This window comes from Podarcis erhardii, assembly GCF_964252035.2.
Source record: "Podarcis erhardii genome assembly, chromosome: 13".
NCBI classification, from domain to species: domain Eukaryota; kingdom Metazoa; phylum Chordata; class Lepidosauria; order Squamata; family Lacertidae; genus Podarcis; species Podarcis erhardii.
The window spans coordinates 3,514,388-3,537,683 of record NC_138502.1 but is presented as its reverse complement, the minus strand read 5'-3'; the positions used below and the strand labels follow the sequence as shown (position 1 = coordinate 3,537,683).

Here is a 23,296-nt window from a genome sequence, read left to right as displayed (position 1 = left end):
AGGGTGAAAGAGGAGAGCGCAAAATATGGTCTGAAGCTCAACATCAAAAAAAGGAAGATCATGGCCACTGGTCCCATCACCTCCTGGCAAATAGAAGGGGAAGAAATGGAGGCAGTGAGAGATTTTACTTTCTTGGGCTCCACGATCACTGCAGATGGTGACAGCAGCCACGAAATTAAAAGACACCTGCTTCTTGGGAGAAAAGCAATGACAAACCTAGAGAGCATCTTAAAAAGCAGAGACACCACCTTGCCAACAAAGGTCCGTATAGTTAAAGCTCTGGTTTTCCCAGTAGTGATGTATGGAAGTGAGAGCTGGACCATAAAGAAGGCTGATCTCCAAAGAATGGATGCTTTTGAATTCTGGTGTTGGAGGAGACTCTTGAGAGTCCCATGGACTGCAAGAAGATCCAACCTCTCCATTCTGAAGGAGATCAGCCCTGAGTGCTCACTGGAAGGACAGATCCTGAAGCTGAAGCTCCAAGACTTTGGCCTCCTCATGAGAAGAGAAGACTCCCTGGAAAAGACCCTGATGTTGGGAAAGATGGAGGGCCCAAGGAGAAGGGGACGACAGAGGACGAGATGGTGGGACAGTGTTCTGGAAGCTACCAGCATGAGTTTGACCAAACTGCGGGAGGCAGTGGAAGACAGGAGTGCCTGGCGTGCTCTGGTCCAGGGGGCCACGGAGAGGCGGACACGACTAAATGACTAAACAACAACGTTCATAAGTGTACCAACCAAGCACGTACATAGATCAGCCCAGGAAGACCGACCTAGAACCATTTTTGATTCCCAAACTGACCAAATGTTTTCCCTGCAAGGAGGGAGGGGGTGAGGGAGCCTTCCCATTGTCTCAGGAATTGAGTAATCAGCATTTTAATGGGTGACAGACTATCAGGAAAGGCAATCAGATAACCTGGAAAACATTCAAATTTCTGTTTTAGACCGCCTTTTCTGTGATAGGTATGATGTATCTGGGGTGCTGGTCTTGAGCTACACCCCTTCTGTGATGTATGTATGATGTTTCTGGGGGTGGTCTTGATCTACAGGGTGGCAATTTCAAAAGTCTTTATAAGGCCTTGCATGCCATTTTTCGGGGTCCCTCCTCCTCTCCTGCAGGTGAGGGGAGCACCCTGTTGCAACAGATCAATAAAGATCAGGCTTACTAGCTGCTTTGCTTCTCAATATTCTCTGGTTGGCCTCTGTTACAGTCGTACCTCGCAAGACAAATGCCTCGTAAGACGAAAAACTCGCAAAACGAAAGAGTTTTTCGTTTTTTGAGTTGCTTCGCAAGACGGATTTCCCTATGGGCTTGCCTCGCAAGACGAAAACGTCTTGCAAGTTTGTTTCCTTTGTCTTGCAAGTTTGTTTCCTTTTTCTTAAAACCGTGCATTCACTTCGAGGAGCAACTCATAGCACGCGGTGTGGTAGCCTTTTTTGAGGTTTTTGAAGACTTTGGTGATTTTTTTAAGCTTTTCCAAGGTCCGTGCTTTGCAAGACGAAAAAATCACAAGACGAAAAAACTCGCGGAACGAATTAATTTCGTCTTGCGAGGCACCACTGTATTTTCTTCTACCAATAGGGAACCTACGTAAGGACTCTATACGGGCTCTTGGATACCCCATAAGGGAAAAAAGGGCATTTTTTGTTTACAACACAGTAGTACGCTGTTCTTACTTCGGATTAGGAGATGGGACCAAGCCATTTAGGGAATTTTTAAATGTTTGACGTTTTATCCCTTCCAACTCTAAAACTCGATTTTATGATGCCCCATTTTGCCGGCTTGCCAAAGGGGTTTCCTGGCAGAAATGCCATTTCCACCTGTAAAGCAACACAACTTGCTCTTTTTGAATGCTGAGAAAACACCTCTTGCTTGCATGGCAGGAGAGGGCTGTGGGATTGTGACAGGAATTTTATGGTCTTAGATATATGGTAATGTTCATAAGTGTACCAACCAAGCACATACGTAGATCAGCACAGGAAGGCCAACCTGGAACCATTTTGATTCCTAAATTGAGCAAATGTTTTCTCTGCAGGGTCAAACTGGAAAAGCCTCCCCATTGTCTTTTCCTTCACAAATCCTGTCTTACCAAGAACTGACTTAGTTGGTCTTTAAGGTGCTACTGGAAGGAATTTTTTTGTCCTGTCTTAAGGATATGTCTGTGTTTGAATAGGGTGTGAGCCTGTGATCTGGCCCAGGAACTAAGTATTTATCCTTACAAAAGACTGGCAGGGCTCCCCAGGAAATCCAATCAAGTATCCCACCAGACAGGAGATAAACAACAACAGAAGAAAAACAATATTAAAATTTCTGTTTTAGACCGCCTTTTCTGTGATGTATGTATGATGTTTCTGGGGGTGGTCTTGATCTACAGGGTGGCAATTTCAAAAGTCTTTATAAGGCCTTATATAAAAAGTCTTTATAAGGCTTTATAAGGTATCTGAAGAAGTGTGCATGCACACGAAAGCTCATACCAAGAACTGACTTAGTTGGTCTTTAAGGTGCTACTGGAAGGAATTTGTTTTGTTTTGACTATGGCAGACCAACACGGCTACCTATCTGTAACTGTATTTATAAGGCCTTGCGCACCATTTTTATGGGTCTCTCCTCTCTCCTGCAGGTGAGGGGAGCACCCTGTTGCAACAGATCAATAAAGGCCAAGCCTACAGGCTGCTGTTTTGCTCCAAGTAATCCTGGTTGGTGTCTTTGTTTTTTGTCCAAGGGAGCCCTCGGATTTTTCCGTTAACAGGATGTCCAGAAATCTCTGCCTTTTGCATGTCCGGAATGTAACCTCTGCCCACTTTCCCATCTGTCCCTGCCCGTGGCTGGTATGCGACGCCCCCCTCCCATCTAAAGGGGGCCACCCTTCGACCAAAACCCTCACCCTAAGTGACCTCCTGGGTTGCTTGCTCATAGCCGAGCCCTGCTTGGGTCAAGAATGCTTCGAGGAGGTGAAAGTGATGCAAGCTCGTGCCAAAAGAAGTTAATTTTCACCGGGGGGGGGAGGGGGGAGAACCTTGTTGCCTGTTTATGGGTCAGGGTTTGCAAACCGGCACAGCTCCCTAAGAAAACGACTGAGCGTCAGCAAATTGAGATGGCCTAGTGACCCAAAGCCTTGGGGGGAGGGAGGGACCCCTCCCATTGTCAAATCCAGCAAAGCAGAAAAAAAGAGAGACCATCCCTTCAGTAGATCAGAGTCCAGGACAGGAGGGCAGAGAGCAAGGATCTCGGAGGAGCCAGCATGAGTTATATCATACGCCCCTGGGTCGCAGGAGACCTTAAGGCCATCATGCGACTTATTAGGGTAAGAGATTTGGGGGTGGGAGGGCAAGAGAGCACCTAGAAAGCAGGAGATTTGGGTACAGGGAGTGCCTTAGACCCAGAGCTGGATTTCTGTGCACCCCCATTTATGGTTGGGGTGTACGGGGCATTCAGGAAAGGGAAATTACCGTATTTTTCGCTCTATAAGACGCACCAGACCACAAGATGCACCTAGTTTTTGGAGGAGGAAAAGAAGAAAAAAAATATTCTGAATCGCAGAAGCCAGAACAGCAAGAGGGATCGCTGCGCAGTGAAAGCAGCAATCCCTCTTGCTGTTCTGGTTTCTGGGATAGCTGCGCAGCCTGCATTCGCTCCATAAGACGCACACACATTTCCCCTTACTTTTTAGGAGGGAAAAGTGAGTCTTTTAGAGCAAAAAATACAGTACCTCTGTTGAGGGACACGTCATGCTCCTTCTGGGGTGGTTTGTCCACCTCTGGACCCCATCCTGCGCTCTGCTCTCACCTGCGGCTCTTAGAAGCTGTCGGCGTGCGACAGCGGCCACACACTGGGAACGGCTTCAACCGGCTGGCAGAACCAGGCGAGGGGAGCCAGTGGGTCTCAAAGCCTCGGGGAGTTAGGGACATCCTCTGCCTGTGAGGACAGACTCTAGAAGATGAAGCAGACGAGACCAGGAGTGGGTCTAATGGTCAAGAGGGAATGAGGGGCAAATGGGACTCGTCCACCTGGGAAGGGAGCCCATCTTGGAGAAGGAAAACTCTGATCCTCAACCTCCTCTGCCTTGCCGGACATCTTCAGGATGTGCTGGGCCCAGGGGTAACCTGAGTAACACGGTCCAGGTCCAGTCCCGAATCCAAGGGTTCTACGAGGAGTCAATCCAACATAGCCAAGGCAGGAGACCAGGCAGGGTCAAGCACAGGGTCTCAGGCAGGTTCTGGCAAACAGCAACGTTGCTCCTGCAACCTGGGGTGGGGTCCAGCAGCCTTTTATCTCTGTCGGGGTAAAGGCCGGTCCTGATCCCCCAGCGACTCACCTCCCTGTTTCGCCCGAAGGCGAGCACTCCTCCTGCGAGTACTCAGGTCTCTCCTTCTCTCAGACCTCAGTCTCTGCAGCTCAGGAGACGTCGGTGGGTTACTAGACCCAGAGGCCGCCTCAGCCTCCCCTGACCCAACGAGGTCATCCCCGCATCTGGAGCCAGGGCAGGCTCAGGCCCCTGACTCGGCCCAGCTGGTGCTTCTTGCAGGGGAACCTGGGCGGACTTGGGCTCTTCAGGATCAGGCCCCAGACTAGGTTCAGATGCCGCCTGGGGCAAAGGATCCGGTGTGGACTGAGACTCCTCTGGCTCCGAGTCCGAGTCCCAGGCCATCACACAGGAGAAGAAAAACCTCTGGACTAAACCCTACACAAATCTGGAGCAGAGTCCCTAAGAGGGTTGGATGAGGCCTTGTACGCCTCCTTCCAGCAACCCCTGGAGGCGCACTCCATTGTCTCTCAAGATAAACAAACCATTCGTTTATTAACTTTGCATTCCACCCGCTCAAGGTGGTGAACATTTGTTATTTATTCATGTATCACATTTACTGGCCGCTTTGATCTTCCCAGGATTTTAAGGCATTGTAAATAGCTCTCTCCCTGCCCCCATTTCATGCACACAACAACCCTGTGAGGTAGGCTAGGCCAGGCACAGGGAAACTCAGCCCTCCAGATGTTTTGGTACTACAACTCCCATCATCCCTGACCACTGGTCCTGTTAGCTAGGGCTGATGGGAGTTGTAGTCCCAAAACCTCTGGCAGGCCGGAGTTTGCCTATGCCTGGGCTAGGCTAAGGAGACAGCAACTGGCTGAGTGGAGGACTTGAACCCTGCTCTCCCGGGTCCTAGGCCAATGCAGTAACCACTATGCCGCACTCTGGTGGGCAGGCGTGGCTCCTCAGGTCTGAAATCCTGGAGAGATGCTACTGCCATTCAGTGTAGGCAGTGCTGGGCTGGATGGACCAATGGTCGGAGTCGGTAGAAGTCAGTTTCCTATGTCCCTACAATGTGGCTGGCATTGTAATCCAAGGGCCTTGCAGGACTCATACACAACATTTTGCTTCTTTCAGGAATCTGCAGCTTTCCACAAAGGTTTGGACCAGCTGACAACCACCCCAGAACGTAAGGAAAATTCTGCGGCGACGGCAGCGTTTCGTATTTAAATGGATTGCAGCTGGCACACTGCCCTGGCCCCTTGAGGGGTGGCATCTCTCCCCACACCCTCCTTGACAGCAGCCCTGGGTGCTTCCAGGCTGTCACCTCTTTTTGGGTGGGGATCTCCCAAAAGATCTGGCCACATGACCCGGAAGCTGTACGCCGGCTCCCTCGGCCAATAAAACAAGATGAGCGCCGCAACCCCAGAGTCGGTCACGACTGGACCTAATGGTCAGGGGTCCCTTTACCTTTACCTTTAAGTCATTCTGGAAGCCCTTTTGGATACAAATACTCTTAAGGAAATAATAAATTTGCCTGTGGGCCAATGATTTCTTGCTGCCGGTCGGAGTCCTCGTAAGCCATCCTGGCAGTGGGTAGACTTTGCTCTGGTCCAGAAAAGTCACGAAGAGGCGGACACGACTAAACGACTCAACAACAACAAATTATGCATTTTGTTACTATAGTTATTGCTATAAACTCAGATTTCCAATACATCTATTCTTAATTCTCTTCACAATAATTTATAAATTACTCTTTACAAAACTTATTTTAACCCTACAAGCGATGTCAATTGATTACAATTGCTTTCCAGATATGTCAAAAACTTCTTCCATTCCTTTAGGAAAGTCTGGTCCTGCTGGTTCTGAATTTTCCCTGTTAGTCTCGCCATCTTGGCATAGTTCATCAATTTCTCTTGCTACTCTTCTTTAGTTGGTATGTCTTCTAGTTTCCATCTTTGGGCTAATAGTGTCCTTGCTGCAGTTATCGCATATAAAAACAGGTTTTTTTATTGTTCTTATGAATTTCTGTACCCACAATACCCAATAGAAGGGCTTCTGGGTTTTTTTAACAAATGTATATTTCAACATTTTTTTCACCTCATTATAAATCATTTCCCAGGAGTCCTTCACTTTCTTACATTCCCGCCACATATGGTAAAAGGTACCTTCTTTTTCTTTACATTTCCAACATTTATTATCTATTTTATACATTCTGCCTAATTTTGCTGGTGTTCTATACCTATATACCACCATCATTTTCTTTTCTTTTTATTCATTTTTAAACATATCAGTTCCCACAGTCATACAACATATCTTCTCATCTTATACAATATTTTAGACTTCTGTCAACACCTCTGGTGATTTTCCGTTCTTTATCACTTATTCTGCATTTCTTAATTTCTATATTACATTTAATTGTCCTTAACTAATAATTCTTTTCATAGTCATTCTGGCAGTATTTCAAATAGCCCACCTTACAAAACTTTTTGCAGTCTGCTCATCACAATTACTTTTCAAAAAGTTCTGTCAGGGGTTCAGAAGGAGAGACACAGGAGGGGGAGCAAATGGAGAGTGAGGAGGAGGAGTCCGAGGGGGGAGCAGGCAGTGACAGTGGAAAGAGTTATTCCACAAGCCTCTCCAGCGAATCGGAGGACTCACAGAAGGGAGCGCCGATGGCCAGAGCGAGGGGGGTTCCAGGGGGGAAGCCCCAGGAGGAAGGGGCCAGCGGGGAGTCCCTGAGCAGCAGTTGGAAATCAGGACCAGCTTCCCCACCAGAGCGCAGTGGGGAGGGGGAGTCCCAGGAATCGGGACCAGTGCTCTCACCACCAGCGGGAGGAGAGGAGTCAGGTTTGGTCACGCCCACATCAGGAAGCGGGGAAACGGTCAGGAGGAAGGTTACCGGCTGGGCGCGCGCGCCAAGTTCAAATGTACAGGCGAGCGGCACAGCAGGGAGCCCGGGTAGGGAGCCAGGTCCTAAAGCCCGCCGGAAGGAAGGGGAAGACCAAGGGGGGTCAGCGTCAGAGGAGTCCAGGAAGGAGGAAACCCCAGAGGGCAGAAGGACCCAGCAAAGGAAAGAACAGCGTAGGAGGTGGAGCCGGGCTAGGATCTTAAACTGGTGTGGGAGGAGCAGTGAGTCAGAGGGGACTTAGCCGGTCTAGCGTCGAGACGTGGGTCTGCGCGCCCAGAGCTTTGAAATGGAAACTAAACTTCAATAAAGACATGGTATATTATATCCACCGGGCGTTGGTCCTCTGTGAGCTGGGATCTAGAGGCAGACCTGACAAGTTCATATATTTACTCCAGTCTTCTAAGAATCTCTGATCCCGCAGGTTTCGAATCCTTCCTGTTAATTTATCTGATTCTGCATAGTCCATCAACTTAGTCCTCAATTCTTCTTTCGCCGGTTTATTAATATCATCTCCTACAATGCCAAGTAAAAATGCTTCTGGTTTCTTAATAAATGTATATTTCAAAATCTTTTTCATCTCATTATATATCACTTCCCAGAAGCTTTTCACTTTTTCACATTCCCACCACATGTGATAAAAAGTTCCTTCCTTTTATTTACTATCTATCCTTCTATATACCACCATCATTTTCATAATGTTTTCTTTCAATGCACTACATGCAGTAAATTTTATTCCCTGTCCCATATTTTTTTGTATATTATGACCAATGTCTATAGCCCAATGAATCATAACAGTGTTTTAAACAAATCTGTCCTTTTCTTTCTAGTTCTCAGAAAAGATGGTTTTGAGAAAGATTCCACCTTTGGGTGCCTCGTAGCTGAGCTACCCCCGGAACAGAAGAGCAAAGACGGTAAGCAAAAGAGGCGGACTGAGCCTTGCAAGGGAAACTGCTAAACTTCTTTTTGGTGTGAGCGGGAAAGTGGAGCAATGTTGCCTAGTGGGTGGGGAAAGCCAAGGAAACCAAGCTATATATATATAGCTCAGCAGGTAAGGGACAGAAATACAAAACCGGGATGATTATCAGGATGAGGAATGATTGTTGCGGTTGTTGATTTACAGTATTACGCGATATGCTGCGGGGTGAATGGAGGTGGAGACAGCCGCTAAGCCGGATGCCTTTAAAAGAGAATTAGGCAAATTCGTGGAGGAAGAGAGAGCCATTGTTGAAGATTTGACGTTTTCACCCCCAAAAAGTTTTTGATTTGCGTTTCTACTGAAATGAGGCTGCATTTTAATGTTGTATTTTGATCTTGTTTTTAAGTCAACCGGGCCTTTGGCTGGTTAACATCCCATAATATCCTTTTAAATGGGTTTGTGGGAGGTTCAGATTAATGGTTTGGATTGTTCTTGTTTTTCTTATGTATGTATTTTGTGCTTTTATCTTGTATTTTGATGCTTTGAACTGCCCTGAGGTCTACATATGAAGGGTGGTATACAAATTTAATTAATAAATAAAAATAAAAACTACCATATTTTTCCTTATACAGTCATACCTCGGGTTACAGACGCAGCAGGTTGTGTTTTTTCGGGTTGCGGACCACCGAAACCCGGAAGTACAGGAACAGGTTACTACCAGGTTTCGGCGCTCACACATACACAAAAATGACAAATCGCAACCCATGCTTGCGCAGACGCACCGCTGCGGGTTGCGGACGCAGCAGGTTGCGAATGTGCATCGCGCACGGATCACGTTCGCAATCCGAGTGTCCACTGTATAAAACTAGATTTTTTCCCCTAAAAAATAATGTCCAAAATTTGGGGGCGTCTTATACACGGGGCCATCCCATTTTCTTAAATTAGGATCCCAAAAAATAGGGGGTGTCTTATAGACGGAAAAAGACGGTAATCATAAAACTGGAGGTGAACTGATGCTGAATTTGGGCTTCCGCTAGTGTTGGGAATTATCGCCCAGCCTATTCCCTTTTAATATGCTTTTAAATTTTGCTCCTCCTCCTTGCTCTCCAGGTCGCACAATAGTCGGGTACCAGTTCCATTACCTGTCCTACTGCACATGGTACGGCGGAATCCTCTTCGGCGAAGATCTCTACGTACTGCCGGAATTCCGAGGTACTCAGGAAGTTGGGTGTCTCTGAGCATGTGCAGACTGCACCCCTCTCTCTTCTTACTGAGTGCACAGACCATAATCAGTAAACTAGGATGAGGAATAGTGAAGGATCAGAGGGCAGATTAGCAGGAAAAACTTCATAGCCTTTTTTGGGTCCATTTTATGGGTTAGCTGGATGGGTCTCACTCATAGCTGTCAACCGTCCCTTATTTGGCGGGACAGTCCCTTATCCCAGCGCTGTGTCCCGCTGCTGTCCCTTTTTGATGATGTCCCTTAAATTTCCCGGGTTTCAAAGGAAGCAGCTCCTCTCCCTCCCTCCCTCCCTGCCGGCCAGGGAGGAGGGAGGCTCCAACTGTGTTGCTTGGCTGCGTTGCTCACCCAATAAGGAGTCTGAGAACGACTGGGGGGTGGAGCTTGCATGCCTTGTGCCTGGGGACTCGCCTTTGCTCAGTGCTTCCCAGCGGAGAGGGGACGGGGGTTTTCCTTGCTGCATCCCCTTTGCCGGGTTGCTGCGCTGTGGGAACCACCGCTTGAGGCTTCGTTTGGCTGCTGGCTGGGCTTTCTGCCTTTGGCTCGGAGGGGCTCAGAAGTTGAACATACCTTTGCCCAGAAAACCCCTTATTTTGGCTGCTGATCCCTTATTTTCGAGGCTGCTGGTCCCTTATTTTCAAATCTGTAAGTTGACAGCTATGGTCTGACTGTTGAGGATGTGGTTGTTGCAGTTGCAATAACGTGTCTGGATAGTTGCCTGCCATACTGTCAAGACAAGAGTCAGTTCTGTTGTAAACAAAATCTGCCCTTCTTTCCTTATGGGGAAAGAGCCCGTATAGAGTCCTTACATAGGTTCCCTATCGGTAGGAGAAAATAACAGAGGCCAACCAGAGAAGATTGAGAAGCAAAGCAGCTAGTAAGCCTCATCTTTATTAAAGCTGTTGCAACAGGGTCCTCATACATAAATTCCTGCAACAGTTCTTTCACCCAGTTTCGCCTCTGGCCCTGCCCTTCTCTGATAAGTGGCCCCCAGAAGGTTGTGTGCATGGGAATCTGGCCCTCAGACTAAAAAAAGGGTTCACACTGCAAATGTTTTTTTAAAAAAAGTCCTGAAGCGAATGCAACCTGTGCCCGCACGTCTGTGCGTGTGCGGGTTGCGTTCCGGTGCTTCCATGCATGTGCTTGACGTCATTTTGAGCGTCTGCGCATGTGTGCACAGCGAAACCCAGAAGTAACGCGCTCTGTTACTTCCTGGTCGCCGCAGAGCACAACCTAAAAATATTCATCTCGAAGCGTATTTACCCTGAGGTAACACCCTGCTAATGTATTAACCTGGGTACAGTGCTTCTCTCTCTCTCTCTCTCTCTCTCTCTCTCTCTCTCTCTCTCTCTCTCTCTGTGTGTGTGTGTGTGTGTGTGTATATATGTATATATATATATATATATAGGGACGCGGGTGGTGCTGTGGGTTAAACCACAAAGCCTAGGACTTGCCGATCAGAAGGTCGGTGGTTCGAATCCCCACGACGGGGTGAGCTCCTGTTGCTCGGTCCCTGCTCCTGCCCACCTAGCAGTTTGAAAACACGTCAAAGTGCAAGTAGATCAATAGGTACCGCTCCGGCAGGAAGGTAAACGGTGTTTCCGTGCGCTGCTCTGGTTTGCCAGAAGCGGCTTAGTCATGCTGGCCACATGACCCGGAAGCTGTACGCCGGCTCCCTCGGCCAGTAAAGCAAGATGAGCGCCACAACCCCAGAGTCAGCCACCACTGGACCCAACGGTAACCCGTGAAATGCAGTCCAGGACCAGTCCAGAATCCAAAGGTTCCACTGGGAGTCAGTCCAACAGGGTCAAGGCAGGAAACCAGGCAAGGACAGGCACAGGCTCTCAGGCAGCAATCTAGCATACAGCAATGATGCTCCTGCAACCTGGGGCGGGGTCCGACATCCTTTTATCTTTGCCTGGGTAACGGCTGGTCCTGATCCCCCGGCGACTCGCCTCCCTGTCTCGCCCAAAGGCGAGCACTCCTCCTGCAAGTACTCAGGTCTCTCCTTCTCTCCGACCTCAGTCTCTGCAGCTCGGGAGACGTCGGTGGGTTACTAGACCCAGAGGCCGCCTCAGCCTCCCCTGACCCAGCCGGTAGTGGAGCAGCTGTAAGTGATGGTCCAGCTGGAGGCAACGAGGTCATCCTCGCATCTGGAGCCAGGGCAGGCTCAGGCCCCTGACACGGCCCAGCTGGTGCTTGTTGAAGGGAACCTGGGCAGACTGGGGCTCTTCAGGATCAGGCCCCAGACTTGGTTCAGGTGATGCCTGAGGCAAAGAATCCGGTGCAGACTGAGACACCTCTGGCTCCGAGGCCGAGCCCGAGTCCCAGGCCATCACACAAGCAGATCTTTTTAAACCGAGAAAACGCTCAAAGCCTAGTTCAGAATGTCCACAGCTAAAAATAAAGTGTGATTAACTTGTTCATTCATTTTTCCCCATTTTCCCAACCAGGCAAAGGCATTGGCACGAGTTTAATGAATAAAGTGGCAAAGGTGAGGCTGAACAGGGGTGGGTGTGGGTGTGTCTGTGTGTTGTTGTTGTTGGGAAGGAGCCTGGCTAGCCACCCCCGACTGAACCAGGCCAGGATGTGAATGGACTACAGTGGTGCCCCGCAAGACGAACGCCTCGCAAGACGGAAAACCCGCTAGACGAAAGGGTTTTCCGTTTTGGAGGCGCTTTGCAAAACGAATTTCCCTATGGGCTTGCTTTGCAAGACGAAATGTCTTGCGAGTTCCTGCGGGGTTTTTCCCCTTTCCCCCCCCTTTTCCTAAGCTGCTAAGCTGCTTATCAGCTGATCCACTAAAAGCCGCTAAACCCCTAATAGCGCTAATCCGCTAAGCTGTCAATGGGCTTGCTTCGCAAGACGAAAAAACCGCTATACGAAGAGCCTCACGGAATGGATTAATTTCGTCTTGCGAGGCACCACTGTATTTATCCGTTTCTTACATTTATACCACACCTTCATCATATCCTTGCAACAACCCTGCGAGGTAGGTCAGGCTGAGACCGTCCCAGTACATTTCTGAGCACATTTCAAAGTGTTGGTGCTGACCTTGAAAGCCCTAAATGGCCTCAAAGGCCCAGTAGACCTAAAGGAGCGTCTCCACCACCATCGTTCAGCCCGGACACTGAGGTCCAGCTCTGAGGGCCTTCTGACGGTTCCCTCCCTGAGAGAAGCCAAGTTACAGGGAACCAGTCAGAGGGCCTTCTCGGTGGTGGCACCCGCCCTGTGGAATGCCCTCCCACCAGATGTCAAAGAGAACAACAACTACCAAACTTTTAGAAGACATCTGAAGGCAGCCCTGTTTAGGGAAGCTTTTAATGTTTAATAGGTTATTGTATTTTAGTGTTTTATTGGAAGCCGCCCAGAGTGGCTGGGGAAACCCAGCCAGATGGCCGGGGTATAAATAAATTATTATTATTATTATTATTATTATTATTATTATTATTATTATTATTCAAAGCCCATTTCTCTGATGAAAGAATTATTTAGCCGCTGTCGTTTGATGGCATTTTACCATTGTGCTGTTGAGAGTGTATTAACTTATGGTCTATGTGTTGGAATCCGCACGGTCAGGGAAAAAACAATGCTGTCCAGGGTTGTAAAGACTGCGGAGAGAATAATTGGGTGCACTCTTCCCACCTTGGATCAAATCTACACTTCCAGGTGCCATAAGAAAGCTTCAGAGATAGCGCAGGGTAGTGCGTACCCTGGAAATGATCTCTCTCAGCTTCTGCCTTCTGGAAGAAGGGACAGAGTTATAAAGACTAGGACTAGCCGCCTGAGAAACAGTTTCTATCCAAATGCGATTTTGGTTTTAAACACAGTGTAAGGTAGTCTCTGTGGGAGTATATTGTATTTAATTATGGGGTATCAGAGTTTTTAGGGGGTTAACCAGGCTGGGATAGCTGGGATAGCAGGCTTGTTGGTTTTTGAATGTCTGATGTAGATTTTTCCAATTTCATTGTTCTGTATGGGACAATGACAATAAAGATTATCGTATCGTAAAGGTTCCCAGGGATTGTAACTATGGTACCCAAAATTCTTTGAGGCAGATGTTGTACGCTGCCTAAGATCTTTTGATAAAGGGCAGTTTTATTCCTGTTTAGACCCACCCACGCAGATGCTTAGATGGCTGAGATGATGCTAATCTGCTTTTAGGATTTTAACTGCCATGTGTTTTAAAGTTGAGTTGCAGATTTCACTTGTTTTTCTTGCTTTTATCCTTTTTTTTGTAAACTGCTTTCAGCCCCCCCCCCCCAATGAAGAGGTATGGAAATTTTTTATGAAATAAAATTAATAAATAACGGCCTCCAATTCCGCCCCCATCCCCTCAGATTGCGTTGGAGAAAGGGTGTTCCGAATTCCGCTTCATCTGTGCCCGGTGGAACCAGCCGGCGATGGATTTCTACGCCAAATTGGGAGCCGTGAACGTCACGATTCGGGACCACTGGCACCTCTGCCACATCGAAGGAGCACATGTCCAGAAGCTAGCGCAGCAAAAGAGGAAATAGCAGCCGAGATATAATGGCAGTAGTTGTTTGGCCCAGAAAATTATTCAGGATTCCTTTTCATGCCCCTGGCTCCAAGCCCTAGAGGCCATTTTGGCAAAGGTTTAGGCCCATTCCTGCTGGACAGACCTTCACCAAGTCAGGCACACTCTGGAAATTTTGGACTACAACTCCCATCAGACCCAGGGAGCTTGGCTGTGCTTGCTCAGTGAAATATACTCAGAGTCGAGAGTGGATTTCATGCTCTTTATTCAGCTCATGGTGGAAGGAGGAATGAAAGTTCCCCCAAAGTATCTGCTTTATATACATTATTTACACAATGGGCTGCACATGATTGGCTAATTCCGGAATTCTCCTGTAGGCCAATCAGGTTGTGGATTCACTTGCATCTGGAGCTGGATTGGGTGGCTCCTGCAGACCAATCATACTGCTGCATTCTAGGACCAGTCAGACTGCTGCATTGTTCTAGGACCAATCAGACTGCTGCATTTTGGATCCTATTGTTCTAGGACCAATCAGACTGCTGCATTCTGAATCCTATTATTCTCGGACCAATCAGACTGCTGCATTTTGGATCCTATTGTTCTAGGACCAATCAGACTGCTGCATTCTGAATCCTATCATTCTGGGACCAATCAGACTGCTGCATTCTGAATCCTATCATTCTGGGACCAATCAGACTGCTGCATTCTGAATCCTATTGTTCTGGGACCAATCAGACTGCTGCATTTTGGATCCTTTTCAACTCAGTACATAACACTCAGGATAATGGGAGTTGTAGTCCAAAGCATCTGGAGGGCGCCTGGTGGATGAGGGTTGTGCTATACCCCGAACCCCTGTCTGTCTCTCCCAGGAACCCCGGAGTCCTGGTTCCTTAGGCTTTCTTCTGTCCCCGCAAATCCTGCTTTTCTTGATAATATTTTATTGATTTTCCAAAAATAACATTTATAAAAACAACAACAATACAAATCCAAAACAAATCAAGCTGGCTTCCCCCTAGTCCCTTCCTTGGTTCCATTATTACTCAACATACCGCATGTTCATTGCTAGATTTAAAAACCATATAAATTACGTACAATTTTACAATCCCACCACATGTGAAAGGAAGTCCCCTCTGTTACTTCAAATGGCATTCCTCCCCGCCATCTTAGAGGAACCAAATGTATTTCCTGAGCCCTAAGGTCCCATCTGGGGACGCAGGTGGCGCTGTGGGATAAACCACAGAGCCTAGGACTTGCCGTTAAGAAGGTCGGCGGTTCGAATCCCCGCGACGGGGTGAGCTCCCGTTGCTCAGTCCCTGCTCCTGCCAACCTAGCAGTTCAAAAGCACGTCAAAGTGCAAGTAGATAAATAGGTACCACTCCAGCGGGAAGGTAAACGGTGTTTCCATGCGCTGCTCTGGTTCGCCACAAGCGGCTTAGTCATGCTGGCCACATGACCTGGAAGCTGGACGCCGGCTCCCTCGGCCAATAAAGCGAGATGAGCGCCGCAACCCCAGAGTCGGCCACGACTGGACCTAATGGTCAGGGTTACCTTTACCTTTACCTTTAAGGTCCCATCCGCACTATGCATTTTAAACACTCTTGCCCCACTTTGAGAGGCGCAGCTCCCCCTAAAGGATCCTGGGAACTGTAGTTTGCTAAGGGTGCTGAGAGTTTCCACGAGATCTATCATAAAACTACGGTTCTCCTTGCCCTGTCAAAGCAAGGAATTCGCAGGGCGTAAATCTGAAACCTTATTCCCAATTATTCCGCTCACTGGTGCCCACAAAATTTGTGTTGATCTTTGCAGTACAACTCTGACACAATCATGATTTTGTTGGGGTGCGCCCTCCCCCCTTCTGCTTCTGGAACGACCCAAATAAACGTCTGAATCCCGTCCAGTCCTGTTTTCCAAAGTCTTCTTGTATGTTTCTTCTTCCAAGGTTTCTTTCTTAACACAAAATCAAAACAGGGTCGGAAGGAACCCGGAAGCCCCGATTAAAAAGCAAGGAGGCTGCTCTACACTTTTTGTAACTCTATGTTCTTATCCCGCGGCGGCGGCTTGCGCCACCTCTCCGCTTGTTTCCGCTCGGATCTCGCGAGAGCGCGACGTCCGATCTCGCCGAACGCTTCACCCCTGCCTCCAATCGCGCGATATTATAGCCTCAAATCCCGCGAGATCCTGTTTCAGACGCCTCCTTTGGAGACTCAGGGCAAAGATTCATGCGCAGCCCAGTATTCTGTCTCCAACAGGGGTCAGCCATTGTGGTTCCTCACCCCTTTGCTGGAAAGGGGTTATTTTTTAAATTTTTCTATTTTTCTCTTTCTGCTTTGGGGGTATTTTGTGTTTAAATTGGTTTTGTGTTTTATTTACAGCCCTTTGCTTTAAATACTGCTTAGTACAGTAATTATTATTATTATTATTATTATTATTATTATTTATTTTTACCCCGCCCATCTGGGCGGCTTCCAACAAAATATTAAAATACCGTAATACATCAGACATTAAAAGCTTCCCTAAACATTGCACCGCGTTGCTGCTGGCAACTAGAAACGGATTGCAAATAATTAGTAAAGTTTCTGCTGTTCAATTCCTTTCTATACCTCTTTATATTTTTCAGAAAATAAAATCTCAAAGCGGTTTGCAGCACATTAAAACAAGCCAGTAAAAAGGATCAAATTGAGAAACAAAAGACACACACACAGACACATATACATATACATACACACACACACACACACACATATATATATATATGTATAGATATGGTGTTGTTTAGTCGTGTCTGCCTCTTCCTGATCCCCTGGACCAGAACACGCCAGGCACTCCTGTCTTCCACTGCCTCCCGCAGTTTGGTCAAACTCATGCTGGTAGCTTCCAGAACACTGTCCCACCATCTCGTCCTCTGTCGTCCCCTTCTCCTTGTGCCCTCCATCTTTCCCAACATCAGGGTCTTTTCCAGGGAGTCTTCTCTTCTCATGAGGAGGCCAAAGTCTTGGAGCCTCAGCTTCAGGATCTGTCCTTCCAGTGAGCACTCAGGGCAGATTTCCTTCAGAATGGAGAGGTTTGATCTTCTTGCAGTCCATGGGACTCTCAAGAGTCTCCTCCAGCATCAGAATTCGAAAGCATCAATTCTTTGGCAATCAGCCTTCTTTATGGTCCAGCTCTCACTTCCATACATCACTACTGGGAAAACCATATATATATTTAAAATCCCTGAGCTCCTTTTATTCTAGAAAGTAGTTTATAAAATTATGCCCGACACAGAGGAAGTGTTTAGAGAAAAGGTTCTCCTCCGTCTCTCGCAACACCAGAACATGCAGACAGCCGGCGGAGCTGAATGTTGGAAGGTTCAGGGCAGATAAACGGAAGGATGTGCTTATTTGAGCAGCGCGTGGTTAGAACTACGGAACTCCCCGCCTCAGGAGAGAACAGAGCAATGGCCACCTACCTGGGTGGCTTTCAAAGAGCAGTGGAGGAATTCGTGGAGGAAAACGGTTTCCAGCCACAATGGCTACGCTTTGGCACCATCTGAACACCAATTGCTGGCAACCACAGGAGGGCTGAGGGCTCTTGTGCTCGGGGCAGCGCCGGATTTTGATGAAGAGAGGCCCTTGGCTACTCCACTTGAGAGGCCCCTCCCAACCCCCCACCCTCACGACTAGAAGAAAATGGAAGAGTGTTATTGTTATGTACTGAAGTTCTCACCCTGGGCCAGCAGGGGGATACTGTAGATAGTTTTCACTCAAGTCCACATATGCAAATAAGGGATCGAAAGTGACGTTCAGTGATTGGATAGTTACAGAAAGTTGTTACAGTTACGTTGTACTGGAGCTCTGTATAAGCAGGCTGTATAAGCAGGCTGGCTGAACCCTTCAGTTCAGTTCTGTTCTGACCTGTGAATAAACAAGAGCCGTTTGGAGAATCGCTGTGTTGTCTGATATGTTCACCCACAACTTAACAGTTATAAACAAAACTGAGTGAAGCCAAGGATGACAACAGATATTTAAAATTCTGCAATTCCCAATTTCTCCTCTAAAGGACATAGGACAACTTCATCAAAATTTGTTTGTCTTAAGTTTGTCACTTTCACTGTACAGTGGTACCTTGGTTTGCAACCATTTTGGATTACAACCACGTCAAACCTGGAAGTGTGTGTCCCTTTTTTTGGATTACAACCCTCTTTTTTTGGATTAAAACCCTGATTTATTTATTTTTAGGCCCCATTGGCGAAAACGCGCCTTGGGTTACAAACTGTTTTGGTTTACAACTGGACCTCCGGAACGGATTATGGTTGTAAACCAAGGTACCACTGTACACAATGCTCAGTGCAGACAACCTCTTTTGAGACATCGTGGCGCTTAATTCATTTTTTATTCGTTTGAGTCTTGAAAAACTCCTCTCTCCTGAGCGGTTGGTGACCATAAAGCTAAGAAACAGCCGCACAATTGCTTCCACATTAGGAAAGGCCACCTGAATTTTCCCCTTGTATATAATTTGATAAAGGTCTGTATGAGACAGAGAGTGCTCCGCTGTAAGTCTTATGTACAAGTGAAAGTGCAAAGGTTCATCAATAAGTCAATATCTTCTGGGTATGCTTCTGTCAACTGCTCAACACCTTGCTGAATTTCCTGCTTAGATGCTATCAGAATAGCAAGAATGGAAAAACAATTGTGCAACATCACGGTACACAGCACGTCTTTTTCAATTGGCTTCACGTGCATCTAATATAGGAATAAAGGATTTTATCCTAAACTTATCTCTTGAAGAAAGTGCATCTAAGGCCCTAGGCTTCAGCCTGCTTAAAGGTAAAGGGACCCCTGACCATTAGGTCCAGTCGTGGCCGACTCTGGGGTTGCGGCGCTCATCTTGCTTTACTGGCCGAGGGAGCCGGCGTACAGCTTCCGGGTCATGTGGCCAGCAGGACTAAGCCGCTTCTGGCGAACCAGAGCAGCACACAGAAACGCCGTTTACCTTCCCGCTGGAGCGGTACCTATTTATCTACTTGCACTTTGAGGTGCTTTCGAACTGCTAGGTTGGCAGGAGCAGGGACCAAGCAATGGGAGCTCACCCCGTCACGGGGATTTGAACCACTGACCTTCTGATTGGCAAGTCCTAGGCTCTGTGGTTTAACCCACAGCGCCACCCGCGTCCCTTCAGCCTACTTAGCCTATACAGAAATCCAGCACTGCTTGCGGGTTTCCCTTTTGGGGTATCCTGCAGGGACAGGATACTGGACTAGATGGGCCAGATCCACCAGGCTTGCCTTTTCTTTTTTAAGGCTGCATACTGTTACGGAAGGGGGGGGCATGTCTTCTTCACCTTCTTCTTCGCTACAATATATCAATTTATTTCCAATTGTCAATGTCAAAAGGGACTAAAATCTATAAAATTCATAGAAAATCAGCGTGCCAGTTTGCTCAATTACTCTAGGACTCCATCACATCTCCCCTGTCCAGCATAATCCCTCAAGCAAAGTGTCAAGACCCTAATCCTTTCAAATTGCTCTGATCAGCCTTTCCTCCAGACAATGTCAGGTGGCAGACTATGCATATTTGAGACCATTGTTTTTTCATCCCCAGGAAGTGTTTATCTGTGCATATCTCCAGCTCTGCATATTCCCCCCTCCCTCCTCCATATGTTAATCTGTGTAACCCCTCCACCTTCCTGAAGTGCTGATCTGTGTAACCCCACCTTTCTGTGATGTATTCATGACGTGTTTTGCACTGTATTCTGGGACATGGAGGGAGTTTCAAAAACTCATGTCACCCCTTTCTCACTGTTCAATCTCGCCTTGAACCTGTTGCGCAATAAACTTGGATCTTCTGCAGTTTGCTCCTGTCTCCGGCTGAGCTCATTTTCCTCCGCAGGGACCCACGGACTTAGTCCGATGAGCTGGGTGGCAGAGCAGCCTTGCACCCAGATTTTAGCCGTAACAATACCTACAAGCAGAATAGCCTCCGCTATTCAGAAGGGGGTGTGGGGTTCTCTGCAGATCAATCCTCTTCATGCTTTTCTGGGGTCAGCAACCAAGTGGGAACGTTAACCCAGATGAAGAGCCTTAATCTGTCATAGCTAATAGCCACCCATGACTGTGAAGCCTTTGCCTGAAGCTAATTTGCACTGAAAGCCATAACCGCATCTTAGGACAATGGATTCATTGTGCCTCGAATAATATTCCCTTTGTTTGCCCTGAGTCTACAGCCTGTCCGTTTCTTTGGATGACATTTAGCATTTAGAGAACGAAAGTATTTTAATATTTTGCTGGAAGCTGCCCAGAGTGGCTGGGGGAACCCAGCCAGATGGACAGGGTATAAATAAATCATCATCATCATCATCATTATAGACTTTCCTCCACTGGCGCAACAAAGCGAGAGCATATCTGAGCTTGCACCAAGTGCTGTTCCCTATTACTTAGAGCTTCCTGCTCTAAAGCCACAGAGTCTGGGTTCAAGACCGTACCTCTCTGCTTCAGCCAGCATTTCTTATATTTTAAAAGTTGCCCCCCGTCCCACAAATATGTTCCCAAGGAGGCCTACAATAAAAGATTTAATAAAATAGAATAGTACAATAGTTTAAACCACATTAGGCTTTAAACTGACTAATGTGGGGGAGGGAGACAGTGCTCCTGAAGGTAGGAGTCTATCAATTGATGAAGATGATCATCCAAATGTCATAGACCAAATGGAGCAAACAGCACGCAGACCTAGTGGTGGGAGGAAAAAATCCTTAAATATGAGACACGGGGGAATGATTAATGGACTTCAGTGTCTGTACACTAATGCGCAAAGCATGGGAATAAACAAGATGAGCTTGAGCTCTTGGTACAGCAAACTAAATATGACATAATAGGCATCACTGAAACCTGGTGGGATAAGTCCCACGACTGGAATGTAATAATGGAGGGATACAATCTATTTCAGAGAAACAGACCAGACAAGAAAGGAGGAGGAGTGGCGTTATATGTCAGGGATGTGTATACCTGTGAAGAGATCCAAGATTTAGAACCTCAAAGCCAAAGTGAGAGCATTTGGGTCAAAATTAAGGGAGAGAAGAATAACAGTGACCTCATTGTGGGAGTTTACTATAGATCCCCAAGCCAAACGGAGGACATAGATGATGCCTTCCTGGAACAGATAGCCAAGCATGCAAAAGGAAGGGAGATACTAGAATGGGGGACTTCAATTACCCGGATACTTGTTGGATGTCAAACTCAGCCAAGAGCATAAGGTCAAACAGATTCCTCACTGGCCTTGCAGACAACTTCATTGTCCAGAAAGTGGGAGAAGCAACAAGAGGGACAGCCATTTTAGATCTGGTCCTAACCAATGTTGATGACCTGGTTACTGGGGTAGAAGTGGAAGGATCATTAGGCGCGAGTGATCATGCTCTTCTGAAGTTTACTATACAGCGGAAAGGAGTAGCCAAGCATACTAGGACTCAATTTCTTGACTTTAAGAAAGCCGACTTCATAAAACTTAGGGAAGTGCTGGGTGAGATCCCATGGACAGTAATACTAAAAGGAAAGGGAGTTCATGATGGCTGGGAGTTTGTTAAGAGGGAGATAGTAAAAGCACAACTTCAGGCAATACCGATGAGACGGAAACATGGAAGGTGCCTAAAGAAGCCAGGGTGGCTATCTAAAGAACTTTTAACTGAGTTAAGATTAAAAAAGGATGCGTACAAAAAATGGAAAAGGGGGAAAACCACCAAAGAGGAATTCAAACAAATAGCCAGCACGTGTAGACACAAAGTCAGAAAAGCTAAAGCACAGAATGAACTCAGGCTTGCTAGAGAGGTTAAAAGCAACAAAAAAGGCTTTTATGGGTATGTTCGTAGCAAAAGGAAGAACAAAGAAACAGTGGGGTCACTCAGAGGAGAAGATGGTGAAATGCAAACAGGGGACACAGAAAGGACTGAACAACTCAATGCCTTCTTTGCCTCAGTCTTCTCCGATAAAGAAAACAATGCCCGACCTGAAGAATTTGGAGCAAATGATTCAGCAGAGGAAACACAGCCCAGAATAACTAAGGAGATAGTACAAGAATACTTGGCTAGTCTAGATGTATTCAAGTCTCCAGGGCCAGATGAACTGCATCCAAGAGTATTAAAAGAACTGGCAGATGTGATCTCAGAACCACTGGCAGTCATCTTTGAGAATTCCTGGAGAACAGGCGAAGTCCCGGCAGACTGGAGGAGGGCAAATGTTGTCCCTATTTTCAAAAAGGGGAAAAGAGAGGACCCAAATAATTACCGCCCAGTCAGTCTGACATCAATACCAGGGAAGATTCTGGAGCAGATCATTAAGCAAACAGTCTGTGAGCACCTAGAAAGGAATACTGTGATCACCAATAGTCAGCATGGATTTCTGAAAAATAAGTCATGTCAGACTAACCTGATCTGGTAGATGAAGGGAATGCAGTGGATGTAGCCTACCTTGATTTCAACAAGGCATTTGACAAGATGCCCCATGATATTATTGTAAAGAAGCTGGTAAAATGCGGTCTTGACTATGCTACCACTCAGTGGATTTGGGTTTTTTAAAAATAATTTTTATTAATTTTCATCATAAAAAATACATATCACATCACATTACAACTTTAACAATTTTTTTCACTTTTGGACTTCCTTCAGCCTCTCTCATAATCATCCAAATTAAACTTTTTAATTACACATTTCCTGAATTTACTATTGCCTTTTAGTATACCCTTTCATACCTGTTTTTCTTTTTTGCAATATTTCTTAGGCTCTTACAGAGCTTCTTTACCACTCAGTGGATTTGTAACTGGCTGACTGACCGAACCCAAAGGGTGCTCATCAATGGTTCCTCTTCATCCTGGAGAAGAGTGACTAGTGGGGTGCCACAGGGTTCTGACTTGGGCCCGGTCTTATTCAACATCTTTATCAACGACTTGGATGATGGACTCAAGGGCATCCTGATCAAATTTGCAGATGACACCAAACTGGGAGGGGTGGCTAACACCCCAGAGGACAGGATCACACTTCAAAATGACCTTGACAGATTAGAGGACTGGGCCAAAACAAACAAGATGAATTTTAGCAGGGAGAAATGTAAAGTATTGCACTTGGGCAAAAAAAATGAGAGGCACAAATACAAGATGGGTGACACCTGGCTTGAGAGCAGTACATGTGAAAAGGATCTGGGAGTCTTGGTTGACCACAAACTTGACATGAGCCAACAGTGTGACGCAGCAGCTAAAAAAGCCAATGCAATTCTGGGCTGCATCAATAGGAGTATAGCATCTAGATCAAGGGAAGTAATAGTGCCACTGTATTCTGCTCTGGTCAGATCTCACCTGGAGTACTGTGTCCAGTTCTGGGCACCACAGTTCAAGAAGGACACTGACAAACTGGAACGTGTCCAGAGGAGGGCAACCAAAATGGCCAAAGGCCTGGAAACGATGCCTTATGAGGAACGGCTAAAGGAGCTGGGCATGTTTAGCCTGGAGAAGAGGAGGTTAAGGGGT

At 46.9% G+C, this 23,296-nt stretch overlaps 1 protein-coding gene across 1 annotated transcript; it reads left to right on the top strand.

Moving 5' to 3' along the window:
• The first annotated feature begins 2,989 nt into the window (after nucleotides 1–2,989).
• LOC309326818 (thialysine N-epsilon-acetyltransferase-like) lies at nucleotides 2,990–14,245 on the top strand. The gene is made up of 6 exons (XM_081835852.1): nucleotides 2,990–3,304; nucleotides 5,384–5,435; nucleotides 7,985–8,068; nucleotides 9,184–9,285; nucleotides 11,767–11,807; nucleotides 13,654–14,245. Exons 1-6 carry the CDS (start codon nucleotides 3,242–3,244, stop codon nucleotides 13,828–13,830), a joined length of 519 nt encoding a protein of 172 aa, XP_081691978.1. The 5' UTR covers nucleotides 2,990–3,241; the 3' UTR covers nucleotides 13,831–14,245.
• The last annotated feature ends 9,051 nt before the right edge of the window (nucleotides 14,246–23,296 follow it).